At 42.9% G+C, this 15,730-nt stretch overlaps 1 protein-coding gene and 1 non-coding gene across 2 annotated transcripts in view; both read right to left on the bottom strand.

The window, feature by feature from the left end:
* The window catches only part of KIAA2012 (KIAA2012 ortholog), a 134,700-nt gene extending 119,302 nt beyond the window's left edge, over nt 1-15,398 (bottom strand). Inside the window, exons 1-2 of the mRNA XM_054549668.2 lie at nt 14,888-15,398; nt 13,423-13,707 (exon numbers count right to left, since the gene is read on the bottom strand). Coding sequence (XP_054405643.1) covers nt 13,423-13,707; nt 14,888-14,971 — 369 coding nt within the window. The 5' untranslated portion in view covers nt 14,972-15,398. The remainder of the gene's footprint in view (nt 1-13,422; nt 13,708-14,887) is intronic.
* Nucleotides 4,933-5,036, bottom strand: LOC112132502 (small nucleolar RNA U13). The gene has a single exon (XR_002914267.1). It is a non-coding gene; the product is annotated as a small nucleolar RNA U13 (small nucleolar RNA).
* Nucleotides 15,399-15,730: the final 332 nt, after the last annotated feature.

Genomic DNA, 15,730 nt, shown 5'->3' with positions numbered 1-15,730 from the left:
GCAACAGATTTAAAGCTGCTACGGATTGAAGGGGTGGGAAACAAGCACTGGAAAAAAGGGGATGATTAAGATGGATTGATAACTAATAAAATCACATCAAGTGAGCCCAAAATGCACAAGCAGCAGAGTTGGAAGGAGACAGCTTGTGAGAAAGCCTGGGAAAGCGCTCTAGATTTAGGGCCAGAGTGCATGGGTTCAAGGTTCAAGATAAAAGAAAACGTGGCTTACTATTCAATTGGCTTTACTCCTTGGGGACTTATGAATTAAATGAATGCTTAGAATTCAAACATAGAGCATCACCTGCTCCTTGATGTCTGGAAAGTTTATGTGGCAGGTACTTCAAGTGCAAAAACAGCCTAGAAATTCAGTCTCATGTGGTCTTGAGGCTTTTCCCAGAGGACATGAAAGAAAATTATAGAGAGGATGGTGGAAGCTAAATGGCACTTTCACTCACTCCATTTTTTCACTCAGTCATACGATAAATATTTGTTGGGTACTTTTTATATGCCAGGCACTGTGTTGGGCCCTGAAATATGGAGCCATTAGACGAGAGGCCTTTTCTGGGTGAATTGGAACCTCATTTCTTTCTGTGAATCTTTGCTTTGACTGACTTTCCTCTGAATGCAGTAAGGACCAGCTTCTTCCAAGATGCTGTGGCCCCTGTGCGGATGGCAAGATGTGCTGTTTGAGTCAGAACAGGAACCCCTGCAGTTTCTCATTAGTGGACATTTCTTTTTCTTTTCTTTTCTTTCTTTTTTTTTTTGAGACAGAGTTTCGGTCTTTCACCCAGACTGGAGTGCAGTGGTGTGATCTCGGCTCACTGCAACATCTGCCTTCTGGTTTCAAGTGATTCTCCTGCCTCAGCCTCCCGAGTAGCTGGGATTACAGATACCGAACACTACGTCTGGCTAATTTTCATATTTTTAGTAGAGATGGGGTTTCACCATGTTGGCCAGGCTGGTCTCAAATTCCTGACCTCGTGATCCACCTGCCTCGGCCTCCCAAAGTGCTGGGATTACAGACGTGAGCCACTGCGCCTGGCCATTAGTGGGCATTTCTGAAGCACCAGCTTGGTTCCGAAGCTTTACTGAGAAGCTTGCACCATGGTGCAGGGAGTTGCCAAGAAGAGTTAGGGAATCCTAGACTGGGAATTTAGAGTATTTACATATATTTTTGCTTAGGATTTGGAAGGTGATCTTGGTGTATTCATTTCCTATTGCTGCTGTTAACAAATTACCATACATTTAGTGGTTTAAACAATATAAATGTATTATTCTCATACTGTTCTGGAGGTTAGAAGTTCAAAATGGGTCTCACTGGCTAAAATCAAGGTGCTGACAGGCCTGAGCTCCTTCTATAGGCTCTAGGGAAGAATCTGTTTCCCTGTCTTTTCCAGCTTCTAGAGGTCACCCCACCTTCATTCCTTGGCTTGTGGCCCTTTCCTCCATCTTCAAAGCCGGCAACATTAAGCTGAGTCCTCAGGCTGCCCTCTCTCTGATCATTCCTTCTGATTCCTTCTTCTGCTTTTAAGGACTCTTGTGCTTACCTTGGGCCCACCCGGATCATCCAAGATAATATCCCCATTTTGAGGCCATCTATTGATGATAACCTTAATTCCATCTGCAACTTTGATTTCCCTTTGCCCTATAACCTCACAGGTCCCAGGGATTAGGACATAGATATCTTTGGCAGGACATCCTGTCTACCACATTCTCTTTAAGTTTTTTCCTGGTTTCTTTTAATAACTTCTCAAATTATGCCCGTGAAGTTAGTTAATAATGTCCCATCTCATTGGATAAACTGAAGCACTGAGGGATGCCCAAGGCCTGCTTAGGGTTAACCGAGGATACCAGTCAGGGTGAAATCTACTTACTCACTTCCAACCTGTTGAAGAATATTTTCAGTGGAAAACAACAAAATATAAGAAAGCATGTATAGTATAATTACAGCCTCATACAAGCATATCCTCTATATAGTCATGATGGAAAGACTGGAAGAAAATAGACGAAAAAGCTAATAATGGGAGTATTAGGGTGCTGGGCATAAGATTACAAATAGTTCTTTCTTCTCTCTCTCTCTCTTTTTTTTTTTAAATAAAATCAACTTTTCAGTAATATAGATTATATTTCTAAATAGAAAACATGTTAAAAATTAACTAATTTTCTCGCACCCACCCTCTTCTCATGCATATTTCCTTAGTTCTTCCCTAAAGTTATCCTAGACCTAATCACCCACTCAAAAGTCACTCTAAAATATAAAAGGAGACAGAAGGGAGCCAGGGAGGGAGTTTCTGGAACAGGAAAATAAACATGACAGCAGGAGGCTGGCTATGGATGGTTTCAGAATGTTCAGGCCTGCCTCGGCTTTGCCAATCAATCCCAGCTTCGGGTTTCTTCTGCAATGAGTAATTAGTGTGCACGGGGTGGCCTGTTATCCACATTCCACCATGAGTGCTTCCTTTAACGAGGGACTTGCTCTGGCCAGTTGCCTTCCTGATACATATCAGGTCTCTGAATGCAGAGGCGTGAAGGGGACTCCTGTGTACCTGTCCCTTCCCCTGCACTGGTTGTCTTGTCCACCTGCTCTAGTGCTGGCCACTGAAGGTTTTCAGAGGATGGAAGGAGACGGTAGGGCTTGTGCTCCTGCCCAGCAGATATGGGGTGGCAGGGAGCCAGAGTCCCCAGGAAGGCAACAAAGGCCTAGGTAGCCAGCTGCCATCATACCACAGAGGGTGGCCCAGCGTTTGTGTGCAGGACTCAGCAGAAGCGTGAAGAGAGAAACCCCCAAATCCCAGAACTGGCAGGTACAGCCCTCCACAATTTGGCCCCACCCAGTTCCCCAGGTATATTTCCAGCAGGGAGCCTGGCTAGTGACCCTGAGTTCCCCTCCCCTGCACCTTCTCCCCTAGAGGCCTCCACTCACCTAAGCCTGGAAGGTCTCACCCTGCTTATCTTTATAAGACTCGGCTCAAATTCTACCTTCTCCAAGAAGCCGCTTTAGATTTTTCCCAGTAAGAAGCAGTCACACTCTCTGCCTTCTTTATTAGAAAATCATAATCTCGCTCCTCTTATGGACCGCCTTGTATCAAAATGTCACTGGGGCACAAATCTGCCTCTTTCACCAGATTGTGCACTCCTGTTGGGTAGAGGTTACAGCCCTCCCGCCCCCCTGGCCACATCCTTGTAACCAATATGTCATTAAACAATTTGTTGAGCATCTGCTATGTGTCAGGCACTGTTTTAGGCCCAGGGCATTTCCTGACTTCTCAGACGTTGGCTCGGTTGAATGGAAAAACCCAATAATATCTGCATTTTACTGCTGACCACCTGTGCTCTGAGCTGCCTGCTCCAGCCAGAAGTCCTTCTCTTAGGAGGGGCACAGCTGGCATCTCCTAGCCCTCAGTCTGTCTTGCTGGAGTCAGTGTTCTCTGGCAAAGGCCAAACCTTAGAACAGGGTGACTGCTCATTGTTGTTGCACCTGTGCATGTGTGACTGGAGCCAGCCTTGGGGCTGCCAGGTGAGTGCAACTGGAGTAGAGGTGGGGGCAGGGTGGGAGGGAGAGGAGAGAAACCACTTGCAGCTGTGCCTGGAAAGCATCCTCCATCCCCAGCCTGACTTTGATCAGCCTCGTGCAAACACGGCTGCTCTCAGCCAGCCCTTTCTCTGCAGGTTTAATTTTTGGGATTCTGTGCAAATGATAACTCTCTCTCCTATATATTTTTGGTGAGCATATGTTCCTGGATACCAGGCCATAAAGAAGAAAGTCGTGAAGTGGTCTGAATTTTCTCATTAATGCAGTGTTGTAACAAGGCTTGATCCCTGACCAAACCATTCAGCATCAAAGATTTGACCAGCCATACGTCATAGATGTAAAGGTACAACTAGGATTGCTAGCAGCAAAAATTAGGCTCCAGGTCCTACGAGAGCTCAATCTGCCTGGATTTGAATCCTGTCTGGATGACCCACTAGCTGTGTGACCTTAGGGAAATTATTTTATTCACCTTTGCCTCAGTTTCTTTATCTGTCAAATAAGGATGACAAAAGTACATACTTTACATGCAAAAAAAAAAAAATTAAATTGGACTCTTACCGTGCACCATTTACAAAAGTTAATTCAAAATGGAGCAAAAACCTAAACATAAGAACTAAAACTGTAAAACTCTTAGAAAAGTTTTCCCCTAGAGTTTACAACCATAGGGGAAAAGCTTCATGACATTGAGTTTGGCAATGAGTTTTTGAATATGACATCAAAAGAACAGGCAAAAAAGAAAAAATGATAAGTTGGACTTCATAAAAATTAAAAACTTTTTTTTTTTTTAAAGACAGAATTTCACCCTGTCACCCAGGCTGGAGTACAGTGGCACGATCTTGGCTCATTGCAACCTCCGCCTCCCGGGTTCAAGCAATTCTGCCTCAGCCTCCCTACTTTTGTGCATCAAAGGACACTATAAACAGAGTGAAAAGGCAGGCAACCCACGGAGTGGGAGAAAATATTTGTAAATTTGTATCTGGTAAGAGATTAATATCCAGAATACCTCTCTTTGAGAGAGAGAGACAGAGACAGGGTCTCAGTCTGTCACTCAGGCTGGAGTGCAGTGGTGTGATCATGTCTCACTGTAGCCTTGATCTCTTGGGCTCAAGTGATCCTCCTGCCTCAGCCTCCCAGAGTGTTGGGATTACAGGCACGAACCAATTATTCAGAATATCTAAGAACTCCTACAATTCAATGACAAAAAACCAAACAACCCACTTAAAAAATGGGCAAAGGACTTGAATAGATATTTCTTCAGAAAAGATATACAAATGGCCAATATGCACATAAAAAGATGCTCAATGTCATTTATCACTAGGTAAATGCAAATCAAAACTACAATGAGATTCCACTTGACACCCACTAGAATGGCTATTATAAAATAAAAAAAATTTTTTTTCAGGTCAGACAGGTAATGTGTTGACATTGTAACAAGGTTCAGAGGGTGGCGCATTCACACATGCATGTGAACCCCCAATCATCATGCTTATGAACTACAAAAGGATCTGGTTATTATCAAATAAAAGTGTTTAAGGCCAGGCACGGTGGCTCATGCCTGTAATCCCAGCACTTTGGTAGGCCGAGGCAGGCAGATCACTTGAGGTCGGGAGTTCGAGACCAGCCTGACCAACATGGAGAAACCCCATCTCTACTAAAAATACAAAATTAGCTGGGTGTGGTGGTGCATGCCTGTAATCCCAGCTACTAGGGAGGCTGAGGCAGGGGAATCGCTTGAACCTGGGAGGCAGAGGTTGCGGTGAGCTGAGATCGCGCCATTGCACTCCAGCCTGGGCAACAAGAGTGAAACTCCGTCACAAAAAAAAAAAAAAAAAAAAATGTTTAAAAAGAAAACAGAAACTAACAAGTGTTGATGAGGATATGGAGAAACTGGAACTCTTGTGCACTGCTGGTGGGAATGTAGAATGGTGTAACTAACTGCTATGGAAAATCCTATGGTAGTTCCTCAAAGAATTAAAAATAGAATTACCATATAATCCAAACAATTCCACTTCTGGGTATATACACAAAATAATTGAAAACAAGGACATGAACAGATATTTGTACATCCATGTTTATAGGGCATTGTTCACAACAGCCAAAATGTGGAAGCAACTTAAGTGTCTGTTGATGGAAGAATGGAAAAACAAGATGTGGTGTATACATACAAGGGACTATTACTCAGCTTTGCAAAAGAAGGAAATTTGGATACATGCTACAACATGAATTCGTTCTTCTAATGAGTGAAGACATTATGCTAAGTGAAACAAGTTAGCCACAAAGGATACAACTGTATGCTTTCACTTATATGAAGTTCTTAGAATAGTCAAATTCACAGAGACAGCAGAAATATGGCTGCAGGGGCTGGTGGCAGAGGGAAATGGGGAGTTACTGTTTCATGGACATGGAGTTCAGTTTAGCAAAATGACAAAACTCCTGGAAATGGATGATGGTAATGATTGTACAACAATGTGAATATACTTACTGCCACCAAACTGTACATCTAAAATGGTTAAAATGGTAAATTTCATGTTATATATATTTTGCTACAATAAAAAAGGCACCTACCTTATTAACCTGTTGTGAAGATTAAGTGAGTTAATAAGTGCAAAGCACTTAGAATGGTACTGGTATAATACTAACTTCTACGTAAGTGTTAGCCTTTTTTTTTTTTTTTTTGAGATGGAGTTTCTCTCTTGTTGCCCAGGCTGGAGTGCAATGGCATGATCTCGGCTCACCGCAACCTCTGCCTCCCGGATTCAAGCGATTCTCCTGCCTCAGCCTCCCGAGTAGCAGGGATTACAGGCGTGCGCCACCACGCCTGGCTAATTTTTTTTGTATTTTTAGTAGAGATGGGGTTTCTCCATGTTGGTCAGGCCGGTCTTGAACTTCTGACCTCAGGTGATTGGCCCACCTCAGCCTTCCAAAGTGTTGGTATTACAGGCGTGTGCCATCATGCTCAGCCCCAGCCATTGTTATAAATATTCTGTTAGTTATACAAGGGAACCAATGAATGAAGTACATAAAACCTAGAGAAACAGGAGTGTATTGGATCATATATGTAGCTTATTATAGAAATGCTACTTATCATCCAAATTAATTTTAATAAAAATCTGATTTGCTTTCCTAGAATTACAAAAGGTTAGCTTAATGGATGTGTTGAAAGACTCAGATCCACTTTTTAAATATACTGTTAAAGCTGGGGAGATGCTTCTTTTTCTCTGGGGCATGTGGAGTTTTCAAAATCAACCCATCTAGTGGTTAAACGTGGTGCTCTGGAATCCATTGTTGAGCTCCAATTCTAGCTTCACCACTTAGGTATGTAATTTTGAGCAAATTAGTTGATGTCAAGCCCCAGGTTTCCTTCCTATAAAACGGAGGTAATGCTAGCACCTAGCTCTTAGGCTTGTGCAGATTGAATGAGGTTATACAGGTAAAATGCCTGCCACACACTAAGCACTCAATAAGTTCAGCTGTTATTGACATTACCTTTGACCTCATAGTTGGAGTTGACCATGTTTCTCTCTGACCTTTCCTACTTCTAGGTTTATTAAAGGCTCCGAGTACAATGTCTGAGGACCTGCTCCAATGGAGCACACTCAGAAAAAGGAGTGCAGGCAAATTGCTCTTTCTCTCCTTTGCTGCCTTGGTGACTACTTAACACTGTTGACAGCCACCAGAGCACTTCCTACATTTTACCAAGACCGTCAAACAAGTAGCAGTTTATTGATTAGGACTTGCAAAGAAACTTCATCCTCCTAATCTCTGGCTAAAAGGGTAACAGATAATTTATAATTCTCTCTCCTTTTCTATATTTTTCTAATTTGTATAAAAACCCTATATTATGGTTAGAATGGGAAAAATAAACTTAATTCAAAAGGCATATTTCTTACATTATTTTCTACTTGATAAAATGGTTATCTGGGCCGGGTATGGTGGCTCATGCCTGTAATCCCAGCACTTTGGGAGGCCCAGGCAGGAGGATCGCCTGAGGTCAGGAGTTTGAGACCAGCCTGGGTAACATGCTGAAACCCCGTCTCTACTAAAAATACAAAAATTAGCCAGGCATGGTGGCATGCACCTGTAATCCCTGCAACTAGGGAGGTTGAGGCATGAGAATCACTTGAACCTGGGAGGGGGAAGTTGCAGTGAGCCAAAGTCATGCCTGTGTACTCCAGCCTGGGCGACAGAGCGAGACTTTGTCTAAAAAAAAAAAGGGCAACCTAAAGATTCCTTCATGGGGGGACATTGGCTGAAAATAGCTATGAAAGAGTTAAATGCCTTGAGTATTAAGATGCGGGGAGAAATTAGGCAGTACAGAATGAGTGGTGACTATTCAGTGGAACAAGGCTGACAATACTTTTAAACTTAACCAAATTTATAATGGAGATGGCAGTAGCAATACAGTTGGCCGTCACATCTGTGGGTTCCGCATTTGTAGGTTCAACCAACCATGGATCAAAAATATGTGGAAAAAAAACAATTAATAATAGTAATATAGACCAGACGCGGTGACTCACGCCTGTAATCCCATACTTTGGGAGGCTGAGGTGGGAGCATTGCTTGAGCCCAGGAGTTTGAGACCAGCCTGGGCAACATAGTGAGACCCCATCTCTACAAAAAATTTTTAAAAAATTAGCTGGGTGTGGTGGCACATGTCTGTAGTCCTAGCTGCTTGGGAGGCTGAGGCAGGAGGATTGCTTGAGCCTAGGAGTTCAAGGTTATAGTAAACTACAATCATGCCACTGAACTCTAGCCTGGGCAACAGAGCAAAACTCTGTCTCTACAAAAAAAAAAACAAAAACAAATATATATATATAATACTAATAAGAACAATGCAGTATAACAACTATATACAAAGCATTTATGCTATATTAAGTATTATAAGTAATCTAGAGATGATTCAAAGTATATGGGAGGGTGTGTGTAGGTTATATGCAAATACCATGCCATTTTATGTAAGGGACTTAAGCATTCTTGGATTTTGGTATCCTCAGGAATTCCTGGAAGCAATCTTGGTCCTTGGTTTTGAAATCAAGGGGTATCCTGGAACCCTGCAGATACTGAGGGACAATTGTACAATGTTGGTTGAAATCTGCTATAGTTATCTAAATCCTGTTTATCTCTCAATGGAACAGAGAAGCAGCATGTCCTGTGAACTGAATTTTAAAACACATTATTTTAAATACATTATTTAATCAATGTCACATTGTTGGTATTTATCCTACCCCAAATTATGATTACTTAGGTTTTATAGCTATTTGATGTCTCAATAATGGGAAATTGAATAAATTAAAGGCCTCAAGAAGAATGGTTTCAACTTTGGAAATGCTAAACAAGATTTCCTTCTGTTAAAAAACAACAACAACAAAAACCAACCAAGCGACATATTTGTGTGTATCCAGAAGTCTAAGAATGCTGACCTCTGATTTCTTGACTTAACAATTATCTTTACCCATTAGGAGTTGGGCCATCAAGAAAGTTCAAGGGTGGATGTATGCTGAGCTATAAACTCCAGACGGGTTGCCACATGTGTGCTGTCAGATCCAGAGAGCTGGAGGTGCTGTGAGATGCTTTAAACCTTGACTTGCACCTTTCTGCGACAGCCTTTATTCTTACAGGTCTGGGTGGGGCCTGAGTCATGCAGGTTTCCTGATTCACAGTCCAGCCAAGAACAGATCCTTCTGTGAGCAGCACTATTACTCTACCCCTTTTTCCATCCTCACTTTGGCTCTTTGACTTTGAGTGTAGTGTTTTAAACTCTTGAATTATCCTATTTGGACAAAGAAATACTCACCCTAATGGACAGATGGTGTGGTTATTGGTGGACTCAACTTGCAGCACTGTTTGCCATTCCATTTTCCTCCCTGAAGTCTCTCACCTTGATCTCCAGGGTCAACTGTCTACCTCTTTCAAAGCTATAGATTTTTATTTTATGTGTAAAATCCCATAGTTTAAAAAATATATTTGGTAAAAAGAAATGTATCAGCCTCCCAAGTAGCTGGGATTACAGGTGTGCACCACCACTCCCAGCTAATTTTTTGTATTTTTAGTAGAAACTGGGTTTCACCATGTTAGCCAGGCTGGTCTTGAACTCCTGACCTCAGATGATCTACCTGCCTTGGCCTCCCAAAGTGCTGGGATTACAGGCGTGAGCCACCACACCCGGTCAATAATCACTTTTTAAAAAACAGATTTATATTAGAGAGGTGATGTTTTCTATGTGGCCTAGTCTCATATTCTGGTGCAGTGATTTACTTGGCTGTATAACTTTGAGTGAGTCACTCAAACTCTCTGTGCTTCTATTTCCTCACCTTTAAAGTGGATAACAATAGTACTTACACCCAGGATTATTAGAAAGCATAAATGAGTTATACTTGGAAAGCACTTAGAATAGTGGCAAAAATATCACAACTACTCAAAAAAAGTTAATGAACATTGGTATTTTTATTATATGAATACATTTTTGTAATCTGCTTTTAAAAAAATACATTCTGGGCCAGGCATGGTGGCTCACACCTGTAATCCCAGCACTTTGGGAGGCCAAGGTGGGTGGATTTCTTGAACCTAGGAGTTCGAGACCAGCTTGGGCAACAGAGCTAGACCCCATCTCTACAAAAATACAAAAATTTGGCCGGGCACGGTGGCATGAGCCAGTAGTCTCATCTACTGGGGAGGCTGAGATGGGAGGAGCACTTGAGCGCAGGAGTTTGAGGCTGCAGCGTGCTGTGATGGTGCCACTGCACTCCAGCCTGGGTAACAGAGGAGACCCTGTCTCAAAACAAAAGAAAAACATTGTGCAGATTTTCTCATGTTATTCGTGACTAACACATGACTTCATTGCTTGACCCAGGTCATTACATGATTTACCAGAGTTCATTGGATCAGTGTTCCATTGCTGGGCATTTACTGTTTTCAGTGTTTTGCATAGTAATAAAAGAAACCTGTAGTCAATGTTTTTCTGCATAAATCTTTGAACATACATCTGATTATGTCCTAGGGCCAGCTCCTAAAAGTGGAATGTTGAATCAAAAGGTATCAGCCCGTTTTAGGCTTTTGCCAAATTGCCCTCCAGAAATGTCATGTGAATTTGTGCTCCTAACATGTGAGACTGCTGTTTCCCTATAGCTGTCCTGGCACTGGGTATTATGATTTTAAAAGTTTCTTGCCAGGCTGTTGTTTTCATAGTCAGATGGTACTCTCTATTTTCCAAAGCTTCTGAGGTGTTCCTTTCCTTTTCTTTTTTTTTTTTTTTAATAATTTTTATTATTTTTATTTTGATAGAAACAGGGTCTCATTATGTTGCCCAGGCTAATCTTGAACTCCTGGGCTCAAGCAATTCTCCTGCCTCTGCTTCCCAAAGTGCTGGATTACAGGTGTGAGCCACTGCGCCCAGTGTGTTCATTTTCTTTAATTCGAAGTCCCTTTTGAGTTGCTTCCACTCCTCTTTTAATCTACTAAGTCCTTTAATCTTAAACTCCAGCCCTGTACTCTTCCATACGTTTTCTTTTCTCTAATTTCTTCACACCATTTCCCTCTACTCATGTGGAGTTAGACTACATATTCTGTTTTGTATAGATATGAGCTATAAATTTAGAAGATGGATGCCACAGGAAGATAGTAACTTCTTTTTTTCATTGAGCCTAAATATAACAAAAAATGAAACTCGCCCCAAACTGACTCATCTACTTTATACACTATTAAGATCTCTGTTACCTGAAGTATTTAGCCTTATAGACAAGCACCTGAAGACGATGGAAGGTATTCTTACTCTGGGCAGTGAGTTAGCCTATATATCACTCAGTGTCCAACCAGGAAAATAGAAACTAAGTAAACACAGAAGGAATTTGATTTAGGGAATTGGTTGTACAGGTGATTGGAGAGCTCAGAAGCCAAACAGATGGGGGGGCAACATTGAGATCGGTAACATCAGGAAGCCAGCACCACACTTACGCTAGAAGGACAGAGGGAGGAGCTGGTGGGGTCACCTGGAGGAGTCGGGGGTCATAGTGGGCCTGTCTGTTGAGAGCTGTATCACAGAGGTAATGCAGATGCTTCTTTTCACTTGAGGCAGAGTGGGAAGGGAGAAATACTGTGGTCTTCGTCTTCTTCTCCCTCTCCAATCTCTTTCCAGTGTCTCCCATTGGCAAATTCAACTAGAAGCCAGTGGACACAGATGTTTGCGGAATTGTGGTCAACCTGGCTGCAATGCAGAGCAGAGCAGGGGAAAGGAACAGAGGGAATCTGAGACAAACAGGCCATGACCAGCACAATGACCACTGGACCACTGGAGTCCCTTCGAGTCCACAAACAACAGGGCAGAGTGCAAAGTATGCAGGCCCTGGTGAGGTAGGCAGTCCTGGATTTGCATTCTGGCCTTGTCATTTAGTAGCTCTCTGGCCTTGGGAAAATCACTTATCTACCCTGAGCTTTGGTTTCCTTATCTATAAAAGGAGGCAAGAAAAGCTATATCGCACAGGGTCTTTGTAAGGATTAAATAAAATAATATTTAGCTATAATGCAACATTATAGCATTAACAATTGGTTTTCTTTTATTCAAGAATTTATTATTTTTAAGGCAAAGAGCATTGGGTATGCGGTCAAGATCATCAAGCTTCTCTATTTTGAAAGATGAAAAGAGGGCAGAGGAGTCTTTTGGAAGCTCTGCCTGGCATGGGGGTAGGTGATAAATTGTCCAACAATGATTCTGGGAGATGATCTAAGAAACATTGAAAATATCATGCATGACCAAGTCATTAATTCCACAAACATTTGTGGGTACTCTTTTTGGAAGTGATTTAGACATGGTCCCCACATTGGAAGAGATGTTAATCCATCAGGAATGACAGACAAAGAAATAAATCTCAGTGCATGATGGTATGGGAATGTTTGCAGAGGAGGGAGGCATGGGCTATCTCTGCCTAGGCAAGTGGGAGAAGGCTTCAGTGAGGGGATGGTATTTAAGTTGTGTTTTGAAGGATGGGTGGGAGCTTGCCAGCTGTAGAAGTGTGTGCAAAAATGGAGAGTCATGAAAGGGCACAGGTGTTGGGAATGATGAGCTAATCACATGGGTGGGGCCTTATGGCGTCCATGATTGAAGTGGTACAGGAACAGGTGGGAAATGTGGCTAGACATGGAGCAGAAAAGCCAATGTGTGAAGGGCCTAATAGAAGAAGCTAATGACTTTATTTTGTGGGGAATGAAAAGTCAGTAGACACTTTTAAATTAGGGAGTCACCCACCATTTCTAACCTAGAATTTTATAAAGTGACACATCTTCCCAGACTATCTTATGGCCTCAGCCAAAGGACTGATGCATGCAATTATATAAAGCAGGGGCCAGGTGCACATCTCACAAGACATTAGGAAGTATGAATCAGAAAAATGAACAGAGGCGTTTTCCCTTAATATTATATTCAGGATGGAAAAAGTCATTAACTTATCCTGCAGACGCTGAAGGGCTCAAGGTAAATATTTAAAGTGTTCTCCCTCTCATTTCCACAGAGCCAAGAACATCAGAGGTGGGATGATGATGCTTGTGGCTATGATACAGGATTTCAAGGATCCTGATGAAACGTCTGCTGGCCTGAATCTGTCTGAATGCTGAAAAGGATTTTGTGTTATTCTAACTGAAAGGAAAACATAAAATGATGATAATGTAGCCCTTTATGCTTTTCAGAACACTTTCACATACATTATCTCATTTAAGCTTCGTGACAATGGTGTGCAGCAGATAGGGCTAAGAGTACAGTCAATCTCATTTTAGAGATGAAGAAATAGAGGTCTGAGAGTTTCATACCTTCCCCGGGTCCAAGAAGTTATTCCCAAAGCTGCAACTGGCTTTCTAGACATGCTGCCAGCACCTTTCCCAAACCCACGGGAGTGTTCTGCCTACCTGTTGCCTTCCATATGCCAGGATGGCTTCTTTGAGGTCTTGAAGTGTGTGCAGTTCAAGATCCAGCTTCCTCCAGGGACCTCTGGGGCAGTAGGGGCCTTTTCTCCTCTCTTTGGGTGTCCGTGCCGAAATGGCTAAACCTTCTGAGTACAGGATCAGGGCACCCTTTCTAGTGCTGAAAGTTTTAGGGAGAAAGAGGCTCCAGGAGTGCTGGCTGGCATTGTTCTTATCTTGAGGCTTGCTGACAGGAACATAGTCTTCTTGGGACCTCCAGTTCAAGTAATCCTGCAATGAAAAGCAGCCACTTTGACAGACCCACTGTGGAAGACCTTTCTATAGCAAACACTGCTTGTGCAAAGCCTTCGGCATTCTTTTAGTTACTGATTTTCTCTGAACTGTTCACACGGTGTTATGGAACACAATCGCTCTTCTTAGCAACTGCCTTTTCTCTCCACATTTCAAAATTAGTAGAACCCAGGGCATGGTTCTATTTCACCCCATACAACTTTCAGGAGACTCATGTATGGCTGGAGGATTAACTCAGCTTGAGTGTAGGTTACAGGCCAGTTAAAGTTTCCTGGTATGCAAGTAAGCGTTCAGAATTATTAAGGGCAGCAGATAACTTTGAAATTAGACCTGGACTAGCTGGCAGTTTAAATAGGAGCATTCCAAGCCACCACCACTTCAGCTGTACATGGGGAGAATTTCTATACATTCCAGATGCTATGTAACATTACCTAATTTGGCTATTTAGGGGCCTATAAAGCGGTTACATATCTTGTAGGTAAGTAAATGTCATTGGCCATACAGGTCCTTTGAAACTTTATATGCCTTTTAACACAGCAAAGGTCAAATATCATGACAGAGTACCATGACAATGGAAATCTCTGTATGACCCCCAAATTTGCAAAGTATCCCCAATAGATTTCTTATTCCTGGCAGGATTCAAGTGAAATAAAAATCTAGTATAACAGGGGAATTTTGCCACCTCTTTAAAATCTTCTAAAATGAGGTTTTTTTTTTTTTTGGCCTATATTAAATATGAGTCCTGTGGGTTGAATTCCAGAAAGTTCAAGGAAGCCATTGAAATGGCATGAACACACACAGCATTTCAACTGCAGAGCACGACTTCCAAAAACCAAACAACCATCAGTTTGCCTAGAACCCAGGTGGAAATTCTGGTCTTGCACCAAACCATCCAAATTCCAGACAATCTGGAATCTCCTTTGGTCCAAGCAAAGACAGCTACAAGGGGAAAGATGAGGGCCCCAGTGGCAATCTCGGTGTGTCAGGAAAACGATGTTATTTTCTTGAGTTTCACGAAGGAGGAAGGAAGATCTTCCAGTGACCCCGCCACCTCACTAACAACACAAACCAAGACACACATGGTTTACCTCCCAAGTGGAAACATAGAGCATTCCTCTCCCACCTCCAAAATGTGCCTTTCTTCAGCTGTGGGACTCACCTCTGGTTCAAAGGAGACTTCTAACTTCTGTTTGTCCTGGCCCAGCTTCCCGTGGCCCCGGCTCAGGAGGGAGAGTGTGAACATGTTTCCCTCTGACCACCCCTTCTCAAGGGCAGTCCATCTTGGTTTTGAAGACTGAAATCTGGTCACACCTCAAGATTTCCAGAGCTCACAGCAAGCCCAAGAAGACCACAAACACAGGGCCTTTTATTAAATACATTTTTCCCTCTCGCAGCAGCTTCTTAATAACAACCAGCCACACAGTTTAGACAGTGTGTGTCTTTGTGGAGAGAAAAAAATAAACCGCACAGCCAGCCTCCTCAAGCCCTGGATTGTCTACTCTCTGGGCGACCTGTCTCTCCCCTTCTCCTGAGCTCTTGTTGTCCCTTGGTCCCGGTTGCTCTGTTACCAGCCGTGTGCATCTACAGATCTCGGCCACAGCACCATCCTTCTCGTCTGAGCGGAGGTTGTTTCCTGGTTGCTATGGCAGCACAGGGAAATGAAGTCCCTTAAACTAACCCAGGCAAGGCAGAGACGGGTGCCGGGTGCAGTGTGCATTCCCCAGGGACGGGGGTGGGCGTCAAATGGACACTGAAGGGACCAGGCTCAGGTTGCAAGTCCCAGTTGCATGGGGTGGGGGCCTTGTTGGGGTACTTTTTCTGTTATTGTTCTCATCTTGTTTTTAGAGAGCGTCTTTCCCTCTCTCCTGATATGTGAGCCTGTCACTGTCAACTAACCATTAACAGAGCCAGGGTGTAATCTAGGTCACCTAAAACCACCTGTGACTTTTTCCTTGGCTGAGCTCCATCATCCCCTCGACTGGACATGAGACCTCATTATGGT

This window comes from Pongo abelii, chromosome 11 (assembly GCF_028885655.2).
Source record: "Pongo abelii isolate AG06213 chromosome 11, NHGRI_mPonAbe1-v2.0_pri, whole genome shotgun sequence".
Lineage (NCBI taxonomy): Eukaryota > Metazoa > Chordata > Mammalia > Primates > Hominidae > Pongo > Pongo abelii.
Note: the sequence above shows the minus strand (reverse complement) of the source record. Positions and strands in the feature narration are given on the sequence as shown.